Here is a 25,513-nt window from a genome sequence, read left to right on the forward strand (position 1 = left end):
CGGCAGAAGCGCAAGATGGCGGCGGAGCGGCAGGTGCCCGGTGGTGGCGGCGGCGGCCGCCGGGGGGGAGGCGGCGGGGGCGGGAGCAGCGGCGGCGGGGCCGGCCCGGAGGAGAACAAGGAGAATGAGAAGCCCGCGGGGGCGAAGGCGGGGAGCTTCGGGGACAGCCTGGGCCTGGAGAGTATCCTGCGGGGCCGGCCTGGCGCGGGGTCCGCGAGTGAGGACGTGTCAGTCAGGCCAGGCGGGGGGGGAGCCCGGAACCACCCTGCTCCCGCGCTCTGTAAAACGGAGGGTTTTTTTTACAGAGCCGGGTGAATTCCCAGCGTGGCTCAGCGCTCCCCTCCAGTGTGTGCACATGCCCCTGGCTGTATCTGCCTTGGGTGTTCGCTTTGCACTGTTAACGGGGGAGGGTGGGGCATTCGGGAGAGGGCAGAAAGAAAGGCGTGGCGGCGTGTGGCTTTGGAAGAAATGCTGGGGAAAGGGACTGGGAAAGCAGCTTTTCTCCCTCTTTTTCACGTTCCCTCCACACTGATTATTATAAAGGGCAGTTTTCTGTGTTGTAATTAAGTTACATTATATAGTTAAATCAGTATGGATGTTTGGGGGTGGAGGGGGAGAGTGGAGACTGGATTTGACAGGTGGGAAGGGAAGAGTTTCCATTTTGCACTCTAATGGAAGAATGTTTATAGCTTTATGCACATTTAACCAGCCTGTCCAGAGTATGAAGCTGCCCATCACCCAAAGGCAAGTTGGAACATACTCCGAATACTAGACCTCTGGTTCGAAGTAATTCGTTTACATCTTGCTTTTACTGGTACTTGTTGGTACTCTAAGGGCTGGTCTACACTACGAGGGGAAATCGATCTTAGATACGCGACTTCAGCTACGTGAATAACGTAGCTGAAGTCGAATATCTAAGATCGGATTACTCACCCATCCTCACCGCGCGGGATTGATGTCCACGGCTCCCCCTGTCGATTCCGCAACTCTGTTGGGGTTGGTGGAGTTCTGGAATTGATATACGCGCGCTCAGGGATCGATATATCAATCCCCGAGCAATCGATTTTAACCCGCCGATACGGTGGGTAGTCTAGACGTAGCCTATGGTTCTCATTCCTGTTTTGATAGGCCCTTGTGCTGGGCATTGCTGAGTTGTCATTCAGTTATATAGTCTCCCTCTTTCATCCTAGATAGAAGTATTTGGGAGATGAGGTAAGGAGTAGTGTGAGATTTGTTATGAGTTAGAACACAGAGAAACAAATGAGAGGTGTCAGGCACTGATTGGTACTGCTGAGGTGTTTTAATAATGTAAATTGGTATAGTAGCATGAAAAAATCTGGATGACGCTGGGTTAGGCTTCTGGTAACATCACTTTGATTCTGCAGAAAATGGGATGTAAGCCGTGCATCTTTGTTAACTATGATTTTATCCTCTTGACACCACCCTTGCAGCCAGTGTAACAAATATTACTAACCCTCAAAAGTTGAAAATTCCAATCCAGATTTTATTTGCTTGGAATATGTGCATGTGGTGTATGAATTTTACTCAATACTAATGTTTGGTTTCTCCAAGAAAACTTGTTATAGTGGATGAAATAGGTGAGTGACAGGCACATTAGCAACTACAGTTTGTATCATCCTGGTGATAGGTATGTTTTGTGTAGCATGTAGCTTCCATAAAAGGCTATTGAGAACAGAGGATCCTTTCTGGCAGTTATAATAAACTGTAATGGAGTTAAAAATCAGAATTGGTAGTTTTAAATAAACAATTTTATACAGGAGTTACTGTTTCGGGGGGGTATTGTTTCTCTGAATTTGTAAACAAAATAGCACTTTGTGATTACTGTAAAAGCAGCAAAGAATCCTGTGGCACCTTATAGACTAACAGAAAGCTCATGCTCCAAAACGTCTGTTAGTCTATAAGGTGCCACAGGATTCTTTGCTGCTTTTACAGATCCAGACTAACACGGCTACCCTCTGATACTTGTGATTACTGTGTATTTTAAAAAAAAATTGTTGAAGTCCCTTTTATCCACATTTTGTATTTTTTATCACGCTATGCAAAGAGCACAAGATGCTTCAAAAATATAGAAAAGCTAAGAATTACTTTGGCTAAGTGAAGCCTATACATATTGCCATGTGTCAACCTGAAAACTAGCCAGAAGCATGAGATTCTTTCCAATCGCTGTGAAGGGATCAGTGAGGTAGGTTTTTTATAAAGTTGATTTACCAGTTGGTACTTTAATTAAGGCTGTATGCTTTTTCTTGTGAGAAGTTTTAGTGTGAAACTAGCTCAACTGCACAGCTGTTGCGAAACTGAGCTGTATCTTGCAGTAGGAAGAAATGCAAATAGAAACGAGAACACAAGTCATAACTTAACTTCTGGCAATTGTGATATAATTTAGCATTTGTAGGTGAAGTGGCAGACCCAGTGTCACGTCAGTCTGCCCAAATCAACAAAATTGTAAGTAAAAGAACTACTATGAATATAATATAATAATAATGAATATATTTATATAACTAAATCTAAAATAGATTTAAAGAAAATTCAAGATAAATACTTAGAATTAGGAAAAATTAGGGGAAAAGGGGAGTAATTTGTTGTAAAGCTTGCCTGTGCTCCAAAAGTGAACACTTCTTTGTTCTATAAGTATTAGCTAGTGGTGTAATTTTAATACTTAGATAGTTCAAGCACTGTATTTTAGATGTACTTTAAAAGCAGCATCTTTATCTTAAAGTACCTCTGAATGAAAGGGATTTCAGTTTATTTTCTTCCATAACTACTATAATTGGTGTTAATTTTGACAAGGTTAGTATCCTGATAGGTGCTGTAGGAAATGTGATGTAGGGTTTATATGTAAGGATTGCAGAGATCGATTCTTAAATATAAGTGAAGCACTCTTTCCAAAAACACTTATCTTGAGATAAATGTTTTCTGGTTGCTTCTTTCCCAAAAAATAAAAGTACTGATTATCATTTAAATGAATTGAATGAGTAACATCCATGAGAGTCACCAAAATGTACAGTGCAGGTTTCTTTTGTGTAGTATTCATTAATTGAAAGCTCTTTTTAAGAGTAAAGCAAACACAGGACACCCAGGTAAATCAGTCAGTGCTTATGCTAAAGATTGTAATTTTGTCTGGAAACCATTATGTGAAAAAAAAAATTGGTATGTAAATACTGTTACATTGTTCTCCCATAAAACATTTATTGAAGTAATATTAATTTTAATTGTTTTTAAATTTGCTTTACTAGTTTTCTTCTAACAAATTTTCAGTGCAAAATTAAACCTTAAAGAATTATTCCTGCCATCCTTTTTACAGGAATATCTATATTTAGGATATGATTCACTTGGGGAAGACTGCTTTAGGAAATTACAAAGTAGCAATTATAATACATTCAGTAAAGCACCTGTAACACCCTTTTCAGGAGAGATCAAACAATAAAGCTCAGCAATTATTCTAAAATTAAAATTTTGCTGGCATAGCTAGGTCAGATAGATATGTTTTGGGGTTTTTTTCGGCCACATAGCTATACCAATACAACTGTAGGGTAGATATTGTTATACCAGCATAATGTTTTTGCTGGTATAGCTCATTTCACTCACTGTATTGGAATACTGACAGAAACACTATTGTGTTGTTATAATTGCATCTACACTAAAAGGGTTTTGCCGGTATAACTATACTGGCAGACCTAAGTGTAGACCTGGCCTTAATTTGTATCCATAGGATTCTGAAAAATAAAATATGGTGGTGAGAAAATTTCTGCAGACAATCAGCTCTTGCATTTCTTGTTGAAAGGTTTTACTAATTCCTCTCTTGTACACTGGACCAATATCTGTTTTAAAGTTTGTGTCAGGAAAAAATCCTGTAGATTCTCCCATTAGTTTACAATAGAAGAGCATACCAAGACCAAACTCTGTACAATCATAAATGTTCCTTAATGTGAATTCCAGTTCTTCAGATTATTAAGGAATCCCAACAGCAGCATGGTTTACGGCATGGAGATTTCCAGAGATACAGGTTAGTATGTTAGCGAGTAACACCAAGGCATTTTATATGTACTTACCTTGATTAGTGTAAATCATCATGCCAAGTCAGTTTTAGCTCAGAGCACGTTTATCTGCCAGTTTGCTGCCATAGGCAGGAAAAGGTGATTACTTTGAAAACCAGTTGCCAAATAAAGAGCCATTGGCCAGGGGCCTTACTGTAAATAGATGTCCCCTTTGTCTGTAAATGAAATTAATGTTCTTTTACCAATCAGATTATTAGAATACTGGGGTTAATTTGTTGCTTGGTTTTTGTTCCTTCATATTTTCTTTAATAAGCTCACTAATACCTTGTTAATAGCCACCGAACTTGTCTTGGGGGGGGGGGGAGCGTGTGTGCGTGCGCGGGTGTGCACATACACACACATATTACTCTTCTAAGAAATCATTTGGAACACAGAGCATCACCTTTTAGTTAGTACAGATCAGTGGCCATGACATGTCTGTTTACATATTGCTTTATTGCTACGTTTTTCTTGTCTCTTTTAACTATCTGCCATATCTCAGGTTTAATGCTCCTGTTATGTTTCTTAAACTTGACTCTGTATTGTATTGTTTAGAAACCTTCACTCCCAGAAACTTGTATATTGTCATACCAGGTACATTTTGTCCAGCATTGTTTTCTGATTATTCAGTATAGGTTGGCAATGAAAGAGGAATACATAGGAGCCAAGTCTCATTCTTTGGAATAACTGATTTTATTTTGTGGTTATTTGCAGGGGTTATTGCTCCCGCAGGCTAAGACGACTCCGAAAAACTCTTAGCTTCAAGATGGGAAATAGACACAAGTTCACAGGGAAGAAAGTAACTGAGGAGATTCTCTCTGACAACAGGTATTAGGCATGGGGAAAATCTGGTGTTGGGTAGCAGTGCATTAGTCAATTGCTCCTGGAGGTAACTTATTTTCATATGTCGCAAATGAAAACAGTTTGGGTGTTATCCTAGTTCACAGCTCTACACCTCTCTAAACTACTTACTTTTGTGGAGAGTTTTTAATTTTTTAAGAATTTTAAAACCTAAAATAAAGATCCAAATTCAGACTAGAATATGGGGAGCTGGGACATTGATAGTGGTGTGAGGGGAAAACATAGTTCCTGCCTTCACTGTCTGGCCCTAGCTACTGCTGTCAGTGCTGGTTTCTTGAGCAGTAAAGTTCAAATATTTTCAGGGGAGGTGCTTAGCACTTTAGTTGTCTATATTCTTTAGAATAGCCATCTGAAGTGCTGTTACCAGCAAGAATGAGATTGGGGCATGGTCCATTATCTCTGAACAGAAACACTTGTTTGCAGTTTGTCCTTGTGCTTTGAAATTCACCAGAATGTCTTTTCTGCTGGAACAACTGGAGGGCAGCCAGAGCTTTGGGCTCATTTCCCAGCGGCTAGAAACAGTTGATTGTCTGCTTTCTCGTCTTTTTTTTCTTCTTTCAGGGGACGGGAGGTGTGAAGATATGGATTTTTAGCCCATGGGATTTCTTTCCACCTGGTTTGGGTTAATGTTCTGAAATGCATCTGGCTGTTGAAAATGGTGGTTTTATTTTTAATTATGTACCTGGAAAAGCAGTAAGATTATTCTACTTTTAGTCATCTTTCCCAGGATTTTGTGACACTACAAAGCGGAGACTTGATACTAAATTTTCTTTCACGGCTTTAGAATTCCTGAAGACATCTTTTAGTAGTTGCATCTCAGTAACAAGCGGCCTTCCTGTGTCTGTCCTATAGGTACTTGCTGTTGATACTGATGGATGCAGAGAGAGCCTGGAGCTATGCAATGCAGCTTAAGCAGGAAGCCAACACAGAACCCCGCAAGCGATTTCATTTGCTTTCTCGCCTGCGCAAAGCCGTGAAGCACGCTGAGGAGCTGGAGCGCCTGTGTGAAAGCAATCGGGTGGATGCCAAGACTAAGCTGGAAGCTCAGGTTATTTCTAACATTCATTTTGTTTAGCAGAGGCAAAGAAAGGATAAACTAACCTTTTGTTTCTAGTTGAACAAAGAGTCCTTCTTTGTAAACTGACACTAAATTGCCTGCTCTGACTTCAAATTAAGAATGTCCAGTATGATTTTAGTTTACTGGTTATTGAGCTCTAGTGTGTGTAGTTTCATTTGATTAGTTAGTAAGTCTGTTTGAGCAGTAGCACTAGAAGCTTAACAGTAATGCCCTGAGGTCTCAATCAGAATTAGGGTCCAACTGTACATGTGTATATAAACACATTAAGCAATGGTCCTTGCCTTGGAGTTTAATTTATATTTAAGATTAAACAAAGGTGTGTTTTGTTTTTTTTTAAATGGCAGGAATGAGGGGAGAGGATGAGGGTACAGCACTCCTAACTCATTTCAGGAAAGAAAGCTGTGCTGTCATTTTGCTGAGTGCAGCATTCTGAAAACTGAGCGACATTTCTTACCAGATGTAAGCTATCACTTTTTCAGAGTCCTAAAATATACAGTAGAACCTGAATTACAAACACCAGAGTTAAGAACTGACCAGCCAAGCTCACACCTCATTTGGAACTGAAAGTACCCAGTCAAGCAGCAGCAGAGACAAAATAAAGCAAATACAATACAGTACTGTGGTAAACATAAACCATTTAAAAAAAGAAAAGCAGCATTTTTTCTGCATAGTAAAGTTTCAGAGCTGTATTAAGTCAGTGTTCAGTTGTAAACTTTTGAAAGAACACCCAGAACATTTTGTTCAGAGTTATGAACATTTCCGAGTTGTGAGCAACCTCCGTTCCCAAGGTGTTCGTAACTCTGAGATTCTACTGTACATCTTGATCACAAGTAACATGACTGTCTACTGGCCAGTGGAGACAGGAAACAATCATTGCTTTATGATACTAGCTTCCTATGAAGGGAGCTCTAATAGCTGTGCAAATATGATTAAAACTGCCATTTTGCAGCTTTTGTGGGCCTTTGCTGGGCTACAGAAGTATCTTCTCACAACAGCAGTTTGTGGGTAATGATTGCAGGCCTTGCTTCATCTCAAATCAGGAATTTGTAACTGTCAGTGAAAAAGTGATGCTGTTAACTAGTGTCATGTAAGTGTAAAATCAAAACTTTGCTAGATAACATTATTGCTTGAATTAAGATTTTTTTTTTATTAGTGGCATCGGTGTTAATGGACACAATGGAACTATGCTTTCATAACAATTAACTTGTCCACTTGTGCTCTGTCTGCAGGCGTACATGGCTTACCTCACAGGAATGCTGCACTTTGAACATCAAGAGTGGAAAGCAGCTATGGAGGCTTTCAACAAATGCAAGTGAGTTTCTCTTCCTTACCATCTTTGTCAACTTGAACTTACTTAATACAATTTGATACAAGACTAGATAAGTCTAGGTGAGCTGCTTGTTAACCCTAATTGTTTGGTTTCTGCCATAGTTCTGAAAGCTCTGATTGCAGTTGTGGTAACCAGTAGCATGATGGTAGAGAGCTGAGCTGTGGTGTTGAATCGGCTTCCCACAGAGTAATGGTTTAGTGTTCAGCAGCCATCCTTTCTCTTAGCAGAGTCTTAATATCCTATTAAAAACAAATGCTGCAGTGTTAGTTTTCACTTTCCTGCTGCAGGACTATATATGAAAAACTGGCCAGTGCTTTCACAGAGGAACAGGCTGTGTTATATAATCAGCGTGTGGAGGAGATTTCACCCAACATTCGCTATTGTGCCTATAATATTGGTAAGTAAAATAGGGTAACAAATACTTAAAGCAAGGATTGCTTTTGAGGCAAGGGTTATTGGAGTGTTTATCTTAAACTTGTTGACACATGAGAATGAGTCCATTCCTAATGCTCTGAACAAACCCTGTAGACTCCTCCATGTGACTGACAAGGCCCTTCAGTTCTGTACCTGATTAACAAAGTGGAATTTATATTGAGTTTTGCAACACTGTGGTTTTATGTAATGTGGATAAATACATACTCTGGGCAAGATTCGTACAAAGTCACTTTTTTTTCTTCTTCCCAAAGTTACCTAAGCACCAGTCCGTGTTCTAGAGACCTGGGTTCAAATGCTATCTTACTGACAAATGAAAATGAGTTTGGTTTGACTCATTCTGACAATTCTTTCTCTCAGGTGACCAGTCTGCTATCAGTGAGTTAATGCAGATGAGACTGAGATCTGGTGGCACAGAGGGTCTTCTTGCTGAAAAATTAGAGGTAATTCACTGCATGTTCCAAAATTTGGAATGCATGGTGACCAGCTCACGCTTTTGGCTTCGCTTTTAAAGTTAAATATCCATGCATTGTACAACCAAAAGACAGAGGAGCAATGTTACTTTATAGGGAGCAAGGTTTATCCTCTAGAAAGTAATGGAACTATGAAATATACGCCAACCTTCAATTTAAAGTAAATGTGAGGATTAATCAAGTATTTAAAATTTGCATTCATTTAAGTTGTCAGTCACTCACCTCTATCTGCACTTTTCAGTCACTGATCACCCAGACTCGAGCAAAGCAGGCAGCTACCATGAGTGAGGTGGAATGGAGGGGAAGAACTGTCCCAGTGAAGATAGACAAAGTGAGGATCTTTTTATTGGGGCTGGCAGATAATGAAGCAGCCATTGCTCAGGTAACTAAGAAATCACTTCCAGGTATTCTATGCCAGTGTTATAATATCTTCTGCTTCTGTAACCTCTATGCTGTTGTTTGTGTATTGTTGCTGTATGCTGATGTGTTCTACCGCAGAAATAGCTGTATTTATGTGGTGGTGTGGTAATCTCTGAACATATTTTGTAAATCTCTTTGTCTTCAGATGAAAGATGCTGTATATATTAAAATAAGTCAGCTACCATTTCCCAAAAAAACTGGTTCTTTAAATATCACCTGTGCTGGCCATTAGACAGAAGCAAAAGGGCCATGTAACTAGCCTTTCCCTGAAGAAAACAAGTACCACGCTTTATCGGGGGGAAGATCTGCCATTGTGGCATGCTGTTGACTTCATGAACACTATAAGGGAATGGAGGAAAACACTTACAGTCAGAGTAATTATGTTTAGTTGTGCACAACAAAAACAAGATTCCCCGCCTCCCCACCCTTGATTCTTAGATTTCTCACGGAAAGGGTTCAGAAATAATGCTCCTGCCTTCCATTGGCTACAGGTCTTGAGCTGTTGCTGTTTGAAGCTGCAGCCTATCTTTAGCAGCCACTGCTACTTGTTTCTTGGCCTGCTCCTGACTACATCAGAAGTTGGGAAGCCTTTCTCTACAAGCAGGGAGAGAAGCTTAGTGGAACAGGTGCACAGCTCAAATTTAAGTAGTTTTTAAAAAGACGAAGATCTGATTTAATTCTCTCTAGTCTTTATTTTTTACAGAATGGAGTCAGTGGGTACATCTACACTACGGGATTATTCCGTTTTTACATAAACCAGTTTTGTAAAACAGATTGTATAAAGTCGAGTGCACGTGTCCACACTAAGCACATTAATTCGGTGGTGTGCGTCCATGGTCTGAGGCTAGCGTCGATTTCCGGAGCGTTACACTGTGGGTAGCTATTCTGTAGCTATCCCATAGTTCCTGCAGTCTCCTCTGCCCCTTGGAATTCTCGGTTGAGCTCCCAGTGCCTGATGGGGCAAAAATCATTGTCACGGGTGATTCTGGGTAAATGTCGTGACTCATTCCTTCTTCTGGGAGAACAACGGCAGGCAATTGTTTCCCGCCCTTTTTCCCTGGATTTCCTTGGCAGACGCCATAGCATGGCAACCATGGAGCCTGTTCAGGTTTTTTTTTTTTTTTTTACTGTCACCATATGTGTACTGGATGCTGCTAACAGAGGCGTTACTGCAGCGCTACACAGCAGCATTCGTTTGCTTTTGCATGATAGCAGAGACGGTTATCAGTCGTTCTGTACCGTCTGCTGCCATTGTAAATTGGCAGTAAGGTGATGGTTGTGTCTCGTTCTGTACTGTCTGCTGCTATCATGGGTGCCCCTCGCTGTGGTCGGCTGGGGGGGCAAAGGCAAAACTGGGAATGACTCCCTGAGTTAATCCCACCTTTATGGTTTCTAAAAATAGTCAGTCCTGCCTAGAATATGGGGCAAGTGTACTAGAGAAGCAGTGTATCAGAGAGCACAGCTGCTCCATGTCAGATCCTGCAGAAATGATGAGCTACATGCCATTCACGGGGGGTGCCCCTGCAACAACCCCACCCGTTGCTTCCTTCCTCCCCCAACTTCCTGGGCTACCATGGCAGTGTCCCCCCCATTTGTGTCATGAAGTTATAAAGAGTGCAGGAATAAGAAACAGTGACTTGTTAGTGAGATAAAATGAGGGGGAGGCAGCCTCCGGGTGCTATGACAGTCCAGGCACGACATTAAGCGGTGCGGAGGAGAGGAGCCCAGCATCCCGCTGCTATGATAGTTCAGGCAGTAAAGAATCTTTTCTTCACACAGGAAAGGGAGGGGGCTGATGGAGCTCAGACCCCAGTTGCTATGATGAGGACGGTTACCAGCCGTTCTGTCCCATCTACTGGGAATGACCAGGAATCATTCCTATTTTACCCAGGCGCCCCCGGCCAGCCTCACCTGAGGCCAGCCAGGAGCACTCATGGGCTGATGGTGACAACGGATATCAGTCATATTGTACCGTCTGCCACCAGGGAGGGGAGAAGAGCAGATACTGCTCTTCACTGCTGCAGCATCGCGTCTACCACCAGCATTCAGTAGACATAGGGTGACATTGAAAAAAGTCAAGAAACGATTTTTCTCTTTTCTTTCACGTGGTGGGGACAGGGAGTAAATTGACGAGCAATACCCTGAACCACGCTGGACAATGTGTTTGAACCTACAGGCACTGGGAACTCAGCCAAGAATGCAAATAGTTTTCCGAGACTGCTGTGGACTGTGGGATAGCTGGAGTCCTCAGTACCCCCTCCCTCCCTCCATGAGCGTCCATTTGATTCTTTGGCTTTCCGTTACGCTTGTCACGCAGCACTGTGTAGCCTGGAGATTTTTTCAAACGCTTTGGCATTTCGTCTTCTGTAACGGAGCTCTAATGGAACAGATTTGTCTCCCCATACAGTGATCAGATCCAGTATCTCCTGTACGGTCCATGCTGGAGCTCTCTTTGGATTTGGGACTGCATCGCCACCTGTGCTGATCAGAGCTCCACTCTGGGCAAACAAGAAATGTAATTCAAAAGTTCACGGGGCTTTTCCTGTTTACCTGGCCACTGCATCTGAGTTCAGATTGCTGTCCAGAGCAGTCACAGTGGTGCACTGGGGGATACCGTCGATTTGCGGCCACACTAACCCTAATCTGATATGGTAATACCGATTTTAGCGCTACTCCTCTTGTCGAGGAGGAGTACAGAAACCGATTTAAAGAGCCCATTATATCGATATAAAGGGCCTCGTAGTGTGGACGGGTGCGGTGTTAAATCGGTTTAACGCTGTTAAAATCGGTTTAAACGCGTAGTGTAGACCAGGCTAGTGGGTGGAGGTAGAAAATGATAGCTGTGCTTTAAAGGAAACATGACAAATGGAATTTAGTTGTGCAGCCTCTAGAAGTTTATTTGTATTGATCTCACCTGAAACTTTTTTATTTTTATGCAATCATATTGATTTCTGAATAAGTAATGCTTAAATTCAAGTTATGGGTTAAATTGATCATCTCAGAAGAGAATTCCCTGCAAATAATATAGGAGTATGGCCAGTAGGTGGTGGTGCAGCTTCGCTTTTGTGTTCATCAACTTTGTCACTTCCATTCTTTTGATAAATGCAGGTTAGTGGCGGTTAGGGAGTCTTTTGGTTAGCTATAGAGTGACAGGATATCCTGATTTTTTATAGGAACAGTTCTGATTGTTGGATCTTTTTCTTTTAGAGCCTCCTATTTTCCCCCCTCCCCACTCCTGATTTGTCACCTTAGTTAGCTACCCTCACTCTTTGGATGACCTGTTCCTTATGATGATGACAGAATGGAGTGCTAAATTTGATTCATCTTGTTCTTTAAATAATTACTGAAACCTTCTAATGGGCTTCCAGAAGACAATGGTATGAGACCAGATTTGACTATCCTAGTTGCTATAGATAGAGAGGAGTGGTCTCCAGACTTCCAAAGCTCTATACTGGACTCTGCCAAGAGGGGCTACTGTCCGAGATTCTTTAGCTGTCCTGTTTGTATAGTAGAACCTCAGTTACGAGGACCAGAGTTACAGATGGATTGGTCAACCACACACCTCATTTGGAAAAAGTAGTACACAATCAGGCAGCAGCAGAGACCCAAAAAAGCAAATCCAGCACAGTACTATTAAATGTTTATGACTGAAAAAAGGGAAATTTAAAAAAAAAATTGACAAGGTAAAGAAACTGCTTGTTTCACTTAAATTAAGATGGGTAAAAGCAGCATTTTTCTTCTGCATAGTAAAATTTCAAAGCTGTTAAGTCAATGTTCAGTTTTAAACTTTTGAAAGAACAACTAGAACATTTTTGTTTAGAGTTGCAAACATTTCAAAGTTATGAACAACCTCCATTCCTGAAGTGTTTGTAATTCTGAGTTTCTACTATATTGTGGCAGTACCTAAAAGCCCAGGCCCCACTGTATCTAGAGACTGCTAAGCTGGGCAGTGCTTTCATTTAACTCAGTTGCTGAAGGTAAGGATAGGTTTTCCTTCAGCTGCATTTGACCAGAAGTGAACATAAACCTATATTATACCTTAGTCTTGTGAGTAAAATAAATGCAGAATCTTGGAGCAAGTACCTTTTTTAGCTGCTTTGTGTTAATTGGAGAAGCAGAGAAAAAATGTTGAAATATAAACTCCAGGAATCAATTTCATTCAAATTTGACCAAGTGTTTCTCACTTCTGAGAATTCCCCTGAATAGAGACTAGATGCCATGACTTGAAGACACATAGCTAACCCATAGCCCTGTTAAATTAAAGAGTATAGAGTGTGTAAGTGCTGTATCAATCAGTTCTGTCACTGTTCTCCTTTGTAAGGATTCTGTAATCATCTCTAACAGAAGAGCACTGCATAAATGAGTGGAAGGAAAATAACTTTCAGGGACAGTCTACTATGGATAGAGTAAAAAGGACAAACTAAGGTTGGGCATTTCTAAACTTTCAGAACTAGAGCTTTAAGTCAAGTCAGTTTCAAGCAATTTAAGTCTGTTCCTCGTCAAAAACTTGAGCCTGTCCGATGTCTCTTTTCTTTGTCTGTGCTTGGTATCTGTCTGGCTTCTTGCATCCGACGAAGTGGGTATTCACCCATGAAAGCTCATGCTCCAATATGTCTGTTAGTCTATAAAGTGCCACAGGACTCTTTGCTGCTTTTACAGATCCAGACTAACACGGCTACCCCTCTAATACTTGTCTGGTTTCCGTTCTTTGTGTCCATTGAAGTTGAAATGCTCCTGTGGGTGGAGTTTAGAATGCAGTCAGATGTGTCTTATGTTTCTGGTTATTCACAGCAATTAGTCCTGCCTTAATAATCTTGTTTTAAAAAATTTTTTTAAATAAGAGTTAAAAATGTTTGCAGTCTGCAGGCCTACAGTTTTATAAAGGGGTAAAATAAAACGTTCTTGAATGGGTTTGTTAAACCTAATAACTTGGACAGTCTTTGTGGGGAGGATAAACAGGCTGAAAAGCAGTTGAATTTTATATTTACTGGGCATGTGCAACAGGACTTCTGTCCCAGAGCAAAAAAAGTAACAAGCTGTATTGGATAATGCTGCTATTTTTAGACCCTTTCAAAACTATGCTTCATTGCAGTTTGAATGCAGGGGAAGTACTGGGTTGCTTTAGCAGACTAGAATAATCTGTTTACATAGTGGTGTATTGCATGGAATATAGGGCAACAATTTCTCTCATTTATCCCAAAGGCGTTCTAACTTTCCAAACTCAAGTGGGTCTTTTGTGAATTCATTTGCAGGCAATTTTCCTACTTTATCAGCATGACCTTGCATTTATTTTAAATGATCTTTCACTACTGTTTTAATAATCATCTAGTTGAAAATGAAGTGAGTTTCTTAGTGGATTGTTCAATTGGTTGCACAGTGTGTCAGTCCATTAGGTGAAGATCAGGATCCTCCTGCTTGGATGTGTCAAAAGGGTGTGTGTTCTCACTTTTTCTTATCTGAGTGTTCTAGGCACAGCGCTAGGAGCCAAGAACTCCCGAGGCCTGACCATGAGTCTGACAGACTTCTTGTGTGGTGTTGAAGAAATGAACTTTTCTGCCTTGGTTATACATATTAGTGAAATGCAGACTTCGTAGCTTTAATTGAACGGCTATTAAAGGATTAGCATTATGGAAGGAAAATGAACTGGATACCTGATTTTAGAAATTCTTACTGCTATTGGAGAAGGGAGATCAGACTAACCAGACAAATTGAAACTTGCGCACTCATCTAGGTTTTCTAAGACATGATGCATTATCTCAAGTTGTTTGCTATGGACAGGAATGATTTCCATTAGTGTCCTGAATTGCACTGAGAACAGTAAGTGAATAAGGCTAGATCCCATCCCTGTTTCTATGGAATTGAGTGCAGTATTTTAGCACTCTGACTTGCAAGTTGTTGCTTTATTAACTTGATCCAGGAGCGATGGCATAGGGTAGGCAAGGAAGTGTAAAATACCTTGCTGCTTTTCTGGTTGGTAGCAAGGTGCACCCTCTGTTCCTCGCTTGTGACCAAATCGTGTAATCCGTAGGTGGATGCCCTGTCTTCAGTGGACCTGACAACCTGGGGTTTCCTTGTTTGCTTTTTAGATTAGCGTGTTTAGTTTTCGGGTTTTAAGTTACATAAAAGCATACCATTCTTAGCAGGTCAGCCTCTTCTCCTGTCTGTTTTAAGCATTATGTTGATTTTCTTTTTTAGGCAGTTTAGTTTAGCCTTTGATGTCAGGAAGCCCAGGTCAGCACCAAAGAGGCTAAAAATGTGTCTGGATTGGATTACAGAGTCTTCAAAAGAGGATCATTTAACAAGGCCAACTGAAAATCAAATTCCTATCACTCTGACAAATGCAAAGAAATTGAGCTCTGAGTGTCATGGGTTAACACTAACATAGCTTTGGTCAGGGAAGGGCAGGCAAACATAAGTAGGGAAGCAGCAAAGAGTCCTGTGGCACCTTATAGACTAACAGACGTTTTGGAGCATGAGCTTTCGTGGGTGAATACCGACTTCGTCACATGCATCTGACGAAGTGGGTATTCACCCATGAAAGCTCATGCTCCAAAACGTCTGTTAGTCTATAAGGTGCCACAGGACTCTTTGCTGCTTTTACAGATCCAGACTTACACGGCTATCCCTCTGATACATAAGTAGGGAACTCTCTCTGGCTAAATCGGGTGTATTTTCTGATAACAGGGGGCCCAGCTCATTTCTTATCTTCTCTCCCCCCGCCTTGTTTCTGTAATTGCCCTTGCTTAAATTTTTCTGTACTGCAAGGTAGCTTGTCTTATTAACTGACCATATCTATTCCAACTGTACGCGCTGGGAAAATGCTCTGGCACTATTCAAAGGGTCGCTTTTGTACTTGGCATTCTCGTCTGTCCAGAAAGTGCAGAAATATCAGATAAACATTCTTTCGGTAGTTGAGCTGTTATGAGAAAAACCATTACCGTTCGTGAATGTTTGTTTGTAATGAACCAAATGAACTAGAAGGGTTGAGTTTTGAAAATGTGCATTAAGCATTTGTCCACCATTTCCTGCTGGAAGGCAGGCTGCTGATAAAATACAGTTCAAAATGCAGAAACAGTTGATTTCGGTTAAAGGATTAATACTAACCTAGCCCATCTTGTGACATTGACAGCTGTTTCTCTGGGAGAAAAGAAAAATAGGCCTGGGACTGTATTATTACTGTAACATTTTTTGGTTCATTATGCCAAGTAAAAGAAGTGACTTAAGCATTTTGAAGGTACTGGTGAGTTGAGGATTATTAATGGGGATATAGAGACTTTCACCTCTAGTCATTAGTTTGCTACTATGGCCAGAGCAAGACAGAGGGACTATAGATTGACTGGGACATGAAAAATAACTTAAAATCTCATACCTAGAAGCGATTTCATTAAGTCAAAGATGAAACAGAAGACACTGAACTTGAGTTGCCTCTTTTAAAGAAGACTTGAGTCTCCTAGGCTGTCATACTGGAGCAGCACTAATCTTTCACGCCTTGGGGAAGATTATCAGTATTTTCACATAAATAGCCTTTCAAACAAGAATTCCAAATTACTTTGCAGCTTTTTCTTAAACAGGTAATGCAGTAAATGTTGAGATACTAAATATGCATTGCAAATATTTGATGTCTAATGCAGTTCTTGCGCTCCTGGATCAGACAAGGGAAATGGAGTAAGACTGTTAATGCTGAATTTAGGGGAACAGGGAGGTTGGCTTGTTTTTGGCCTGACAAGCAGTGGGTGCCATCCATCTATGAAGGAGTGAATGCCTGGAGTCCCTTTAAGTTTATTTAAAGAGCAACTGTGACTGATTCTGAAGGTTGTTGGTGGTGATGTAACTCATCAAAAATTTCAATGTGTAAAGGAAATCAGGCTGTAGACATCATTTACGCTGCTGAATTTTTACTCCATCATACATAATCATATCACATGCTCTTTGCATTTTCTTCTGGTGTCCTCAAGTAACAGCACTGTGTATCAAGAGGGAGAGGTCTCCACAGTCTTCAGATTGGACATGCCTTAGAGCTCTGCAACCCATTGTGCTACTGATCAGAAATCTGCCAGCATTTCATTCCTCCTTTCAAAGTGTATAGAACTAATTTAGTTTGTAAACGTGAAAACTGGTTCCCACTGTACTGCCTTGAAGGAATTCTTACTAAAACCTTTCCATGCTAGACAACAGTGAAACTTCCAGGCGAAATAAATGCATCTCTCCTTTTCCTGGAATCTATCTATGCCGGCACTGGGGAAATGGCGCCCTAAGTTCATCAAACATGCAGACATGAGTGATTGATCTGTAGTACAATTTTGCTGTTTAGCAACAGTTTGAGCATGTACAGTTAAATGATCCAGCTGTGCATTGGTCAACATTTTAAAAGCAGTAACTTGGCAGAAGTTTGAAAAGACTTAATGAAGGAAGATAAATTAACTCTTCCACAGTACCAGCCCCACTAATAGGAAAATGTGTTTTTGAGAAATACTTATTTTTGTCTCTTCTGTGTTGTATTTAGGCAGAAGGAGAGGAAACAAAGGAACGTCTGTTTGAGTCTTTACTCAGCGAGTGTCGAGATGCCATACAGGCTGTTCGGGAAGAGCTGAAACCGGACCAGGTAAGCACTAAACATATTACGGCTTCCAAAGATAGAGCTGTATAGCATTTCATCTTCTAGGATCTCTTGTGAAGTTAAGCCCACATCTGCTGTGGCCATAGGTACTTTTGGCTCCATCAATAACAAGGTGTGCTGCAGAGTAATTCAACAATGGCCAAAGTTCCTCCTCATAATTGAACTCTGCCTGGACATCATCTCCGTCATTCATCCAGTGCATTTTTTTTTTGTGTGAGAGCAGTGTCAGTTTCCACTTGTCCTTCAAAATTTGAGTGGTTTCTTATCCTTTTACTGCAGTTACCAATTTAAGTAAATCACACACACCTTTTGTTCCAATTTCTGCAGAAGCAACGGGAACATTCTCTGGAAGTGGATTCTGGGAAAGTGTCCAATATCCAGTACCTTCACAGGTAAGTGTGTTTGCGTGTTTAGGGCAGTGTTGCATTCCCATGTAGATTTTGAGAATCTCATCTTAATCCTTTGTCTTGGGCCACCTCAGTCTTAAATCATCTAAACCTAGTAGATCAAGTAGAATCTGGTTTTCCCTTACATTCATTTCTGGAAGCATTGGACCCAATGTCCTATTTTCATTGCGCCCTCCCCCTCCAAACTTGCTGTACCTGGAAATTTGGTATCTAGTAGTGGGGAAAAACTATCTAAGAACTGCTGTGAATCACTTCCAACAGAATTTCAAAGCTTGTGTAAATGGTACTTTCTAGTTACCTGACATACATCAAGCTGTCAACAGCCATCAAACGCAATGAGAGCATGGCAAAAGCTTTGCAGAAGACACTGCTGCAGGAGCAACAGTCAGAGGATGATGGCAAGCGTACAGCACGGCCTCAGGACCTGATTCGCCTTTATGACATCATCTTGCAGGTAATGCCAGGACAGAAAAAACTGACTTTCAGGTGTTTCACTGAGACTTTTTAAAAATGTAATGTGCCAAAAGGACTAACCAGGAAGAACCTGGAAGAGGAAACTACAGTCCGGATTAATGTGATAACTGAAAGGGTTCAGTTAAAAGTCCATGGTACCCAGTAACCACTTGGGAATATTTAAAAAAGGAATGCTGATTTGACTAAAGTCTTTTGAATCTCCTTCCCTAATGCAGAAGTTCTCAATCTATGTATTACCATGGTGCTATCTCATTTCCAACTGCTAGATTAAATTGACAGCTAAAAGTAACATTAGAAACTTCCCTATTCTTGTAAGCAGTTACCACGGTTACCACATGGATGTCCCATTGGTCTGGTTAGTGTAATGGGAAGGGAGATGTTGCATGAAATAAACTAACAATGTGGTTCTTACTATGAAAGATTAAGAGCCCACTGTCCTAATGCATATTTTGTGTCAGGAAGTCTTAAATTCTGCCCTCAGGGTGAATCTACGCAAGTTTAATTGATGTTCTCCAAGTTAATATAGCAATAACTAGAAAACATCATATTTGCCTAGGCACATACCATTGCTCTGACTCAGGAAAAAGGCAGCTTTCTTCTTTCACACGCCGGATGAGAGCGTTCATTAGGGTTTGACGCATTCCAATTTTTCTGTACTTTGTACAGAATCTGGTGGAACTGCCACAACTTCCTGGCCTAGAAGAGGACAAGAACTTCCAGAAGGAGATAGGACTGAAGACACTGGTGTACAAGGCTTATAGGTAACCCTCTGGACGGAACAGCAAGGCTGTTTCTTTAGCTGGCAGTAAGCAACAGAATTCTCTAGGGTTAACCAGGCATGATTTCTGGGAAGTCACATAATTAATATTCCAGTGCAACTGCACAGGACTAAATTGGGAGAAGTGTGGTGGGGGACTCTGTCAGAGTGAAATGAGTGGGACTGCAAGTGCAAGCTGAGGAAGATCAGCCTGACCCAGACGTATAGCTCAATGTTGGGGCAACCTGTTTTACAGTACATGCTTTTGAATATTCAAGAAATATGCTCAAGGAAAGCAATTAATCATTGTAAGGTTTAACTTCGCTCGTCACCCTGCCAGGTGTTTCTTCATTGCCCAGTCCTATGTACTGGTGAAAAAGTGGAGTGAAGCCCTTGTTTTGTATGACAGAGTCCTGAAATATGCCAGTGAAGTCCAAGCCCAGGCTGGTGCTTATAAGAACAGCTTGAAGGTATGAACCAAACTCTTCCACACTTGAGTTCAGTTAACTACCAGTAACTAAATAGGCCACTATATTTCAGATATGATCGTTAAATAGTGAGAAGAATATTGCCTTGAGCTCTTGTAACACCTCATGCTTGCTACAGGTTTTATGATGTATGCTAGTGCAGGCATAGCTCCCTCCATCCTGCCCTGTAGGATTGGGTGGTGGGGGGTGTGAGGGAAACCTAGATTCTGCAACAAACATATCCAGTAAATATCACTGACTATTAGATGCGTAAAGATAAGAATATAGCTGCTGCTTATACAGCTCGTCACCAGAGTAGCAAGGTGCCTACCTATATAGCTGTCCAAAAAAGATTGTGTCTGGATTTCACTTGAAATAAGGCTTATGTGGTACCATAAGGGCCATATTATATATCAGGAGTCAGCAACCTTTCAGAAGTGGTGTGCCGAGTCTTCGTTTATTCACTCTAACTTAAGGTTTCACGTGCCAGTAAGACATTTTAACCTTTTTTAGAAGATCTCTTTCTAGAAGTCTATAATATATAACTAAACTATTGTTGTATGTAAAGTAAATAAGGTTTCAAAATGTTGAAGCTAAATTTAATTTTAAATAAAGTTTCAACATTTAAAATGCAGAGCCCCCGAGACCGGTGGCCAAGACCTGGGCAGTGCAAGTGCTGCTGAAAATCAGCTCGCGTGCCGCCTTCGGCACCCTTGCCATAGGTTGCCTACCCCTGTTATATATGTTCATCTCTCCTCTGAGAATTGATTGACACTGCTCTAAAATTCCTAGTTTGTCAACGTTGAAGAGTCTAAATTTTAAACATCTCTGTCCCAATTCTTGTTAAAACTTTGCTTTATACAATTACCTGACTCAGAGGTACTCTTAAATGATCTAGGAGTTGCCTGATGTCCAGGAGCTGATCAATCAAGTGAATGCAGAGAAATACTCCCTGCAGGCAGCTGCTATATTAGGTGAGTTATGCAATCCTGCAGGAGAACTGGCTTCCCTCAGATTCAGTCATACACATTTATTACTGCAGCCACTTGGACTTTTTCATCTGTAAATGCTACAAGACGAAAGTTGCTTCCCACATGTTTTCTCGATCCATATTGTATTCGGAAAGCTGTTCCTTTCCAATTCCAGCCTCTTCTAGAAGCTCTGCCTCTAGGGCTGCCACTGGCAAACAAGAGCCTTCCCAGCTTATTGTGTAATCAGAGGTTTGAAAGATCTTCTTCTGAAGGACTCCTACCCCTTTTACCATTCTGCAAAGAGCACTCTCACGAGCACTTCTTAGGTGCCCCCAAAGATAAACTGCATCCAATGTATGGCACTTTCGTAGCAGTAGAGTGTGCTTTGAATTCCCTGACTCATCTGTCACTGGATCTGGCTTAACAAGCAGACACTAGAGAGCGCTCATTGAAAGAGGAAAGAGCTCTTGTTTTATTTTGACACAGTTGTACAGAGTCATCATTCAATGCTTATCGAATTGGGGAATTTGTGACCTATACCAACCTGTACTCATCTCTGGCAGACAAGAACTGCTGAATCTGCCTTGCTTGCAGATAGAATAACCAGGGGAGATCTGACTTTTTATTTCCCCTCTCCTTAATGTTGTGGACTGGCCACATAACTTGGGGCTTTTTGCCCTCACCCACTTTCCATATAGCTATCACAGTGCCATGCCTCTGTTGGGACTGGGAGATCATTTCTGTGCCACTTTAGAAACAGGAAAGGTGGGGTGCTTGTAAGCATGACTCCTTTTGACTTACAGACTAAGCAAGTTCTCTGCTAGAGTACTCAGTCTTCCATATGCTGAAAAGCATGAGCTCCAAGGTGATTTCTGAACGCATCTTATGAGTTTTGACACTAATAGTCTATCTTCTGAGGTGTTCTTAATAGACTAGCTGTCTGCATATTCATATGGCACTTCTGTGAATCTTTCAGATGCAAATGACACCCATGAGACGGAGTCTCCATCCCAGGTCAAGGATGGCAAGGTGAGTCATGCTTTGTGCACTGGGCTGAAAAAGGCAATTTCATTAGCACTAGTATTTTCTGCAAGAGGAGAATTTTCTAGTAAATGGGAAAAGTAAAGCTTAATTTTAACCTCAGAGTAATGAACGTGTCCACTAGTTACAATTTAAAATAGAAATTGTCAAACCTAAGATGCACGTGCTTCGGTAAGACCAGTGTGCTCAAAATGGGCTGCGCAATATGGTCTGTTTTGGGTACAGAATGGCCTAAACTGATTGCTTTCCCTCTCCCCACAAGCACTGAAGGGGTGTGTGCGTTTGGGAGGGGAGAGGATTCCTTGTTACTTCAAGGTAGCTAACTGCAGGACTTCAGCTGGTTTGGGTAGTGAAATTGAGGCTGCCACTGCAACATCTTCGGCCTCCATTTTTGGGTTTACAATGCAATGCCCAATGCGTGGGAACACTGCTTTTAGTCTGCTGTACTTTTTCTTAGTTAGCTGTGGTGGTGATGAATGAGTACCAGAATGCAGCCAGTGCAGTTGGCCCAATACCACTGCTCATCCTGAGTGTCCAGATGCTGCTACTTGGCCATTGGACCAGCCATGATATGTCCTCAGCTTATTTAATATTGGTGTCTGGATCTCTTTCAGCTACTCTCTGAACGGTTTGAGACATTCTGCCTGGATCCCTCTCTTGTCAGCAAACAAGCCAGCCTGGTGCATTTCCCTCCTGGGTTCCAGCCAATCCCATGCAAACCCTTGTTCTTTGACCTGGCCCTCAACCATGTTGCTTTCCCACCTCTGGAAGACAAGGTGGAGCAGAAAGCGAAGAGTGGTCTTACAGGATATATCAAGGGCATCTTTGGATTCAGAAATTAACTAGTGGCCTTCAAAGGAAAGGAAGTCTTATTCTGTTGTGGAAAAGCTCCAACAGTGTCCAGAACATAAATATCTGCATCTGAAACCAATAAGGGGAGACTCTTACCATCCTCTTCCCTGTGTTGTGTATGTGCCTGTGCACTTGCATTCTTTCCCGGTGTATTAGAGGAAAACCGTCTAACCCCAGGAACGTGTGTACTATATAAATGTCTGATAACATCTGGAGCAGAGAAATTCCATTGTCCTCTGAAAAGTTGGAGTTTGCTTTTTGACCAGTGCCCCATTAAGGGTCAGTACACACAATGGACCAGGCATAGACGTATCTTGATGTTCATCGATGGTTGACATTATAATTTGATGCTCTGATCAGAACATTCTTTAGGGGTGGGAGGAGAAGGCAGGTGTTGACGTGCTGCCTAAGCAAAGCATGTGAAACACTAGCTAGGGAGACTGGATTCCTGCTAATGCCACCTACCACTCCCTGACTTAAAAATATATATAGTTATGTAAAGAGAAACCTTATTTTTAAAAAATGTTGCATTCAGAAATGAGAGCTGAAACTCTTGTGCTAAGAGCAGGGGTGGTAAATACTTTAACAAATTTTAATGATTACCTAATCTGTGGTGGAGTCTTGTCTGAATTTACACATTACAGCATCTGTGTAATCCTTCCTCACTGGGACATCCAGTTAAATGCCTAACTACAGTATTGAACCTGTTCTGAAAAGGCTGTTTTTGGGAACCTAGCTGCTTATGGGTGGCTTTAAAAGGAGCTGCTCAGTCTTCATGGAAAACTAAAAGTCTGTTTATCCTACATGCTCATTTCCTTTCTTCTCACTTAAACAGGCTTCCTGAAAACAAGACTATCTTTGCCTGGAGTTCATCTCCTCCTGCTTATTTCTCATCTTCAGTCTTCAGACTTTGCTATTGCATTTGATCGTTACGGAAATAATTTAGGATGAGGAATAAGTAACAGGAGCCCAGTGGATTTTTATGCACTAAGATCTTCTCTTGTACTAGACTACATTTTTTTAAGAGTGCCCAGATGCTATGGTGATGGATGCTCTTGAAATGCAGGTAATTTCATATCACTGTCTTTAAAAAAAAAAAGAAAAAAAAGGGGAGGGGGGCAGAACTGTTCCTAAATAAAATTTGGACGTTTTCCATAAGCCATGTTTGGGTCTTCACTGAGGTTTACTGTAGTTGGATGCTGAGATGTAGCAGTTTGATAGCCTACGAGTTGTCTTGGCTTTCATACTGCCTCTCACTGCTGCATTGTTTTAGCATGAGGGCTTGGTAGTCCACAGGCTGGAAACAAGAAAAACTGGTTTATGCATATCTAGATTGTGCAGTGTTGGAAATATTCCATGAAAGATGCTTCTCTTCATGAGATTGGAGAGCAATATGGAATTAATATGAGGCTAAAAGATTATTGGAAATAACGCAGACTTGGTATTCCAAATTGATCTGATTCATTAATTCTTAAAGTACAAGACAATTCCTTGCAGCAGGACTCCTATGCCTAGAGGTCAAGGGGGTGGTGGGAGGGAAAGAGACTGATCCTGTTTCTCTGTATATTTTACAATGTGCAAATCAAGTGGATTTCCTGATATTCTGAATCTTCATTTAGTCTCTACCTGGGAGGGGGATTTTATAGAAGAAAACAAACGTAAGCTGAAGAAAAGCTGGATGTTAGAATATTTTTTAATTTATCAAATGATGAAATTTCAAACACAGCTGTGGTCCTAGAACACTGATTTTTGTCAGTTCTCGATAAAGCCTATTTGCTTAATTTAGAAATAAGACAGTCATGTGATACACTGACCTAGCCCTTTTCTGGCAATTTGCCTCATGCTGTTTTTCTTTGACTGTATTTTTCTCTGAACTTCTCTCCTGCTTTTTCAGATTTTACATTAAATCAATTTGAGAGTTATTTTCCTGTTTGGAATGCAAACCAAAATGTTTTTGTTTGTTCGCCTTCTCCTACGCCAAGCTTATGGGGGTCTGGACTCATTCCAGTAAACTTAGGTTGAAGCCAGTTTCTGATTGATTGCTGTTACAAATGGTTACAGGCAGTTAGCCTCTTTGTTAAACATCCTGTGACACATAACTGATTAGTTTGGACACAAGAAATCCTAAAACAATAAAGTTTTATTCCTGATTTCTGAGGCATGTAGTTTATATGAAGCGCAGGAAACATGGGCATTCGTTACCTAAAGGGTAAGATTGATCTTCTGAAAACTCTATCATCTTTGAGATTATTCAGTCCTGAATCAATGAAGACTCAAATGTGCACCATTATCAGATATAACTTTGTTCTTTTCCTTAAAAAAACAATAGATCCTAGATTTATAAGCAGTGTGTTGCTCTTTGCATTTTTGAATGATGCAGAAGAAACTGATGAAGTGCTAGGAAAATATCCAAAGATAGTAAAAATATGTACCGCTTTCCCTTGAGTAGCTAGTAACTGCTGTCAAGATGAAAACCAGATTGTGTTAAATTTATTGAAGTTCTTAGCACGAAGGCTGGATTTGGAACTGCTGCCTAAAGGTCTGACAGTATTGGTCGTAGGGAAACTAGTGTGGCAGTCTTTGATAGAGGGTCTGATGCATCTGCAAGGAAGGGCCAGAATGCTCAGCAGTGAGTAAAAGGAGTAAGTTGGTCAGCTGTGGTCAATTGCCAAGCCTTCACAATGCTTGCACATCCAGAGCAAAAAGCTGAATTCAAATTCCGATATTAATGAACCTGGCATGTGAACCTTTTCTTCAGCTCTCTTATCAAAGATAGTAAAGGCTCCTGTGATTCAGAGCAAAGCTTAATGTTTTACAAACTAGCTGCTGGCCCCAGTGGTAAACTTGTTCTGCACACAACACAGCTGTTTGGTGAATTGCTTTTATTTAGACTGCAAGTTCACTTTGCAGGATTTAATATCTTTGCAATAACGGAGTGACTGAAATTGTACAACCTAATTCCCAGACAAAACTTCAGGATAGTTGTTAGTAGGGAAGAATACACTTCACATGCAAAATCTTTACATGTATTAAGATTTTAAAGGCTAACATAGGAACCTTAATTCTACATGCATTTATCCTTGTCCATCTATTTGTTGGCTGGAAAAAATCTATTATGCTTAAAGCAACCATTGAAATGTATAATATAAAGGGTGAAATGAAAACTGCTGATCAGTCAAGAGGAACAAAATGCTGGGTTATAATAAAGGGATGGAGAATAATAGATGCTATTTTATTTATAAAAATCTTAATGGAACATCTGCCTCTTGGAGGCAATC

The 25,513-nt window shown here is 41.0% G+C and overlaps 1 protein-coding gene across 2 annotated transcripts; it reads left to right on the forward strand.

Moving 5' to 3' along the window:
• On the forward strand, positions 1–24,385 carry SRP68 (signal recognition particle 68). Of its 2 annotated transcripts, XM_030534272.1 has the most exons (16): positions 1–181; positions 3,958–4,024; positions 4,770–4,883; positions 5,769–5,964; positions 7,224–7,306; positions 7,612–7,721; positions 8,117–8,199; positions 8,471–8,611; positions 17,153–17,251; positions 17,594–17,658; positions 17,968–18,127; positions 18,814–18,908; positions 19,245–19,374; positions 20,270–20,345; positions 21,319–21,371; positions 21,998–24,385. In XM_030534272.1, exons 1-16 carry the CDS (start codon positions 16–18, stop codon positions 22,223–22,225), a joined length of 1,866 nt encoding a protein of 621 aa, XP_030390132.1. In that variant the 5' UTR covers positions 1–15; the 3' UTR covers positions 22,226–24,385. The 2 variants fall into 2 exon arrangements, with proteins under 2 accessions (XP_030390132.1, XP_030390133.1); XM_030534273.1 differs by lacking the exons at positions 1–181; positions 3,958–4,024; positions 4,770–4,883; positions 5,769–5,964 and adding an exon at positions 6,357–6,453.
• The last annotated feature ends 1,128 nt before the right edge of the window (positions 24,386–25,513 follow it).

The sequence above is a fragment of the Gopherus evgoodei genome, chromosome 15 (genome assembly GCF_007399415.2).
Source record: "Gopherus evgoodei ecotype Sinaloan lineage chromosome 15, rGopEvg1_v1.p, whole genome shotgun sequence".
In the NCBI taxonomy this organism is placed as follows: Eukaryota; Metazoa; Chordata; order Testudines; family Testudinidae; genus Gopherus; species Gopherus evgoodei.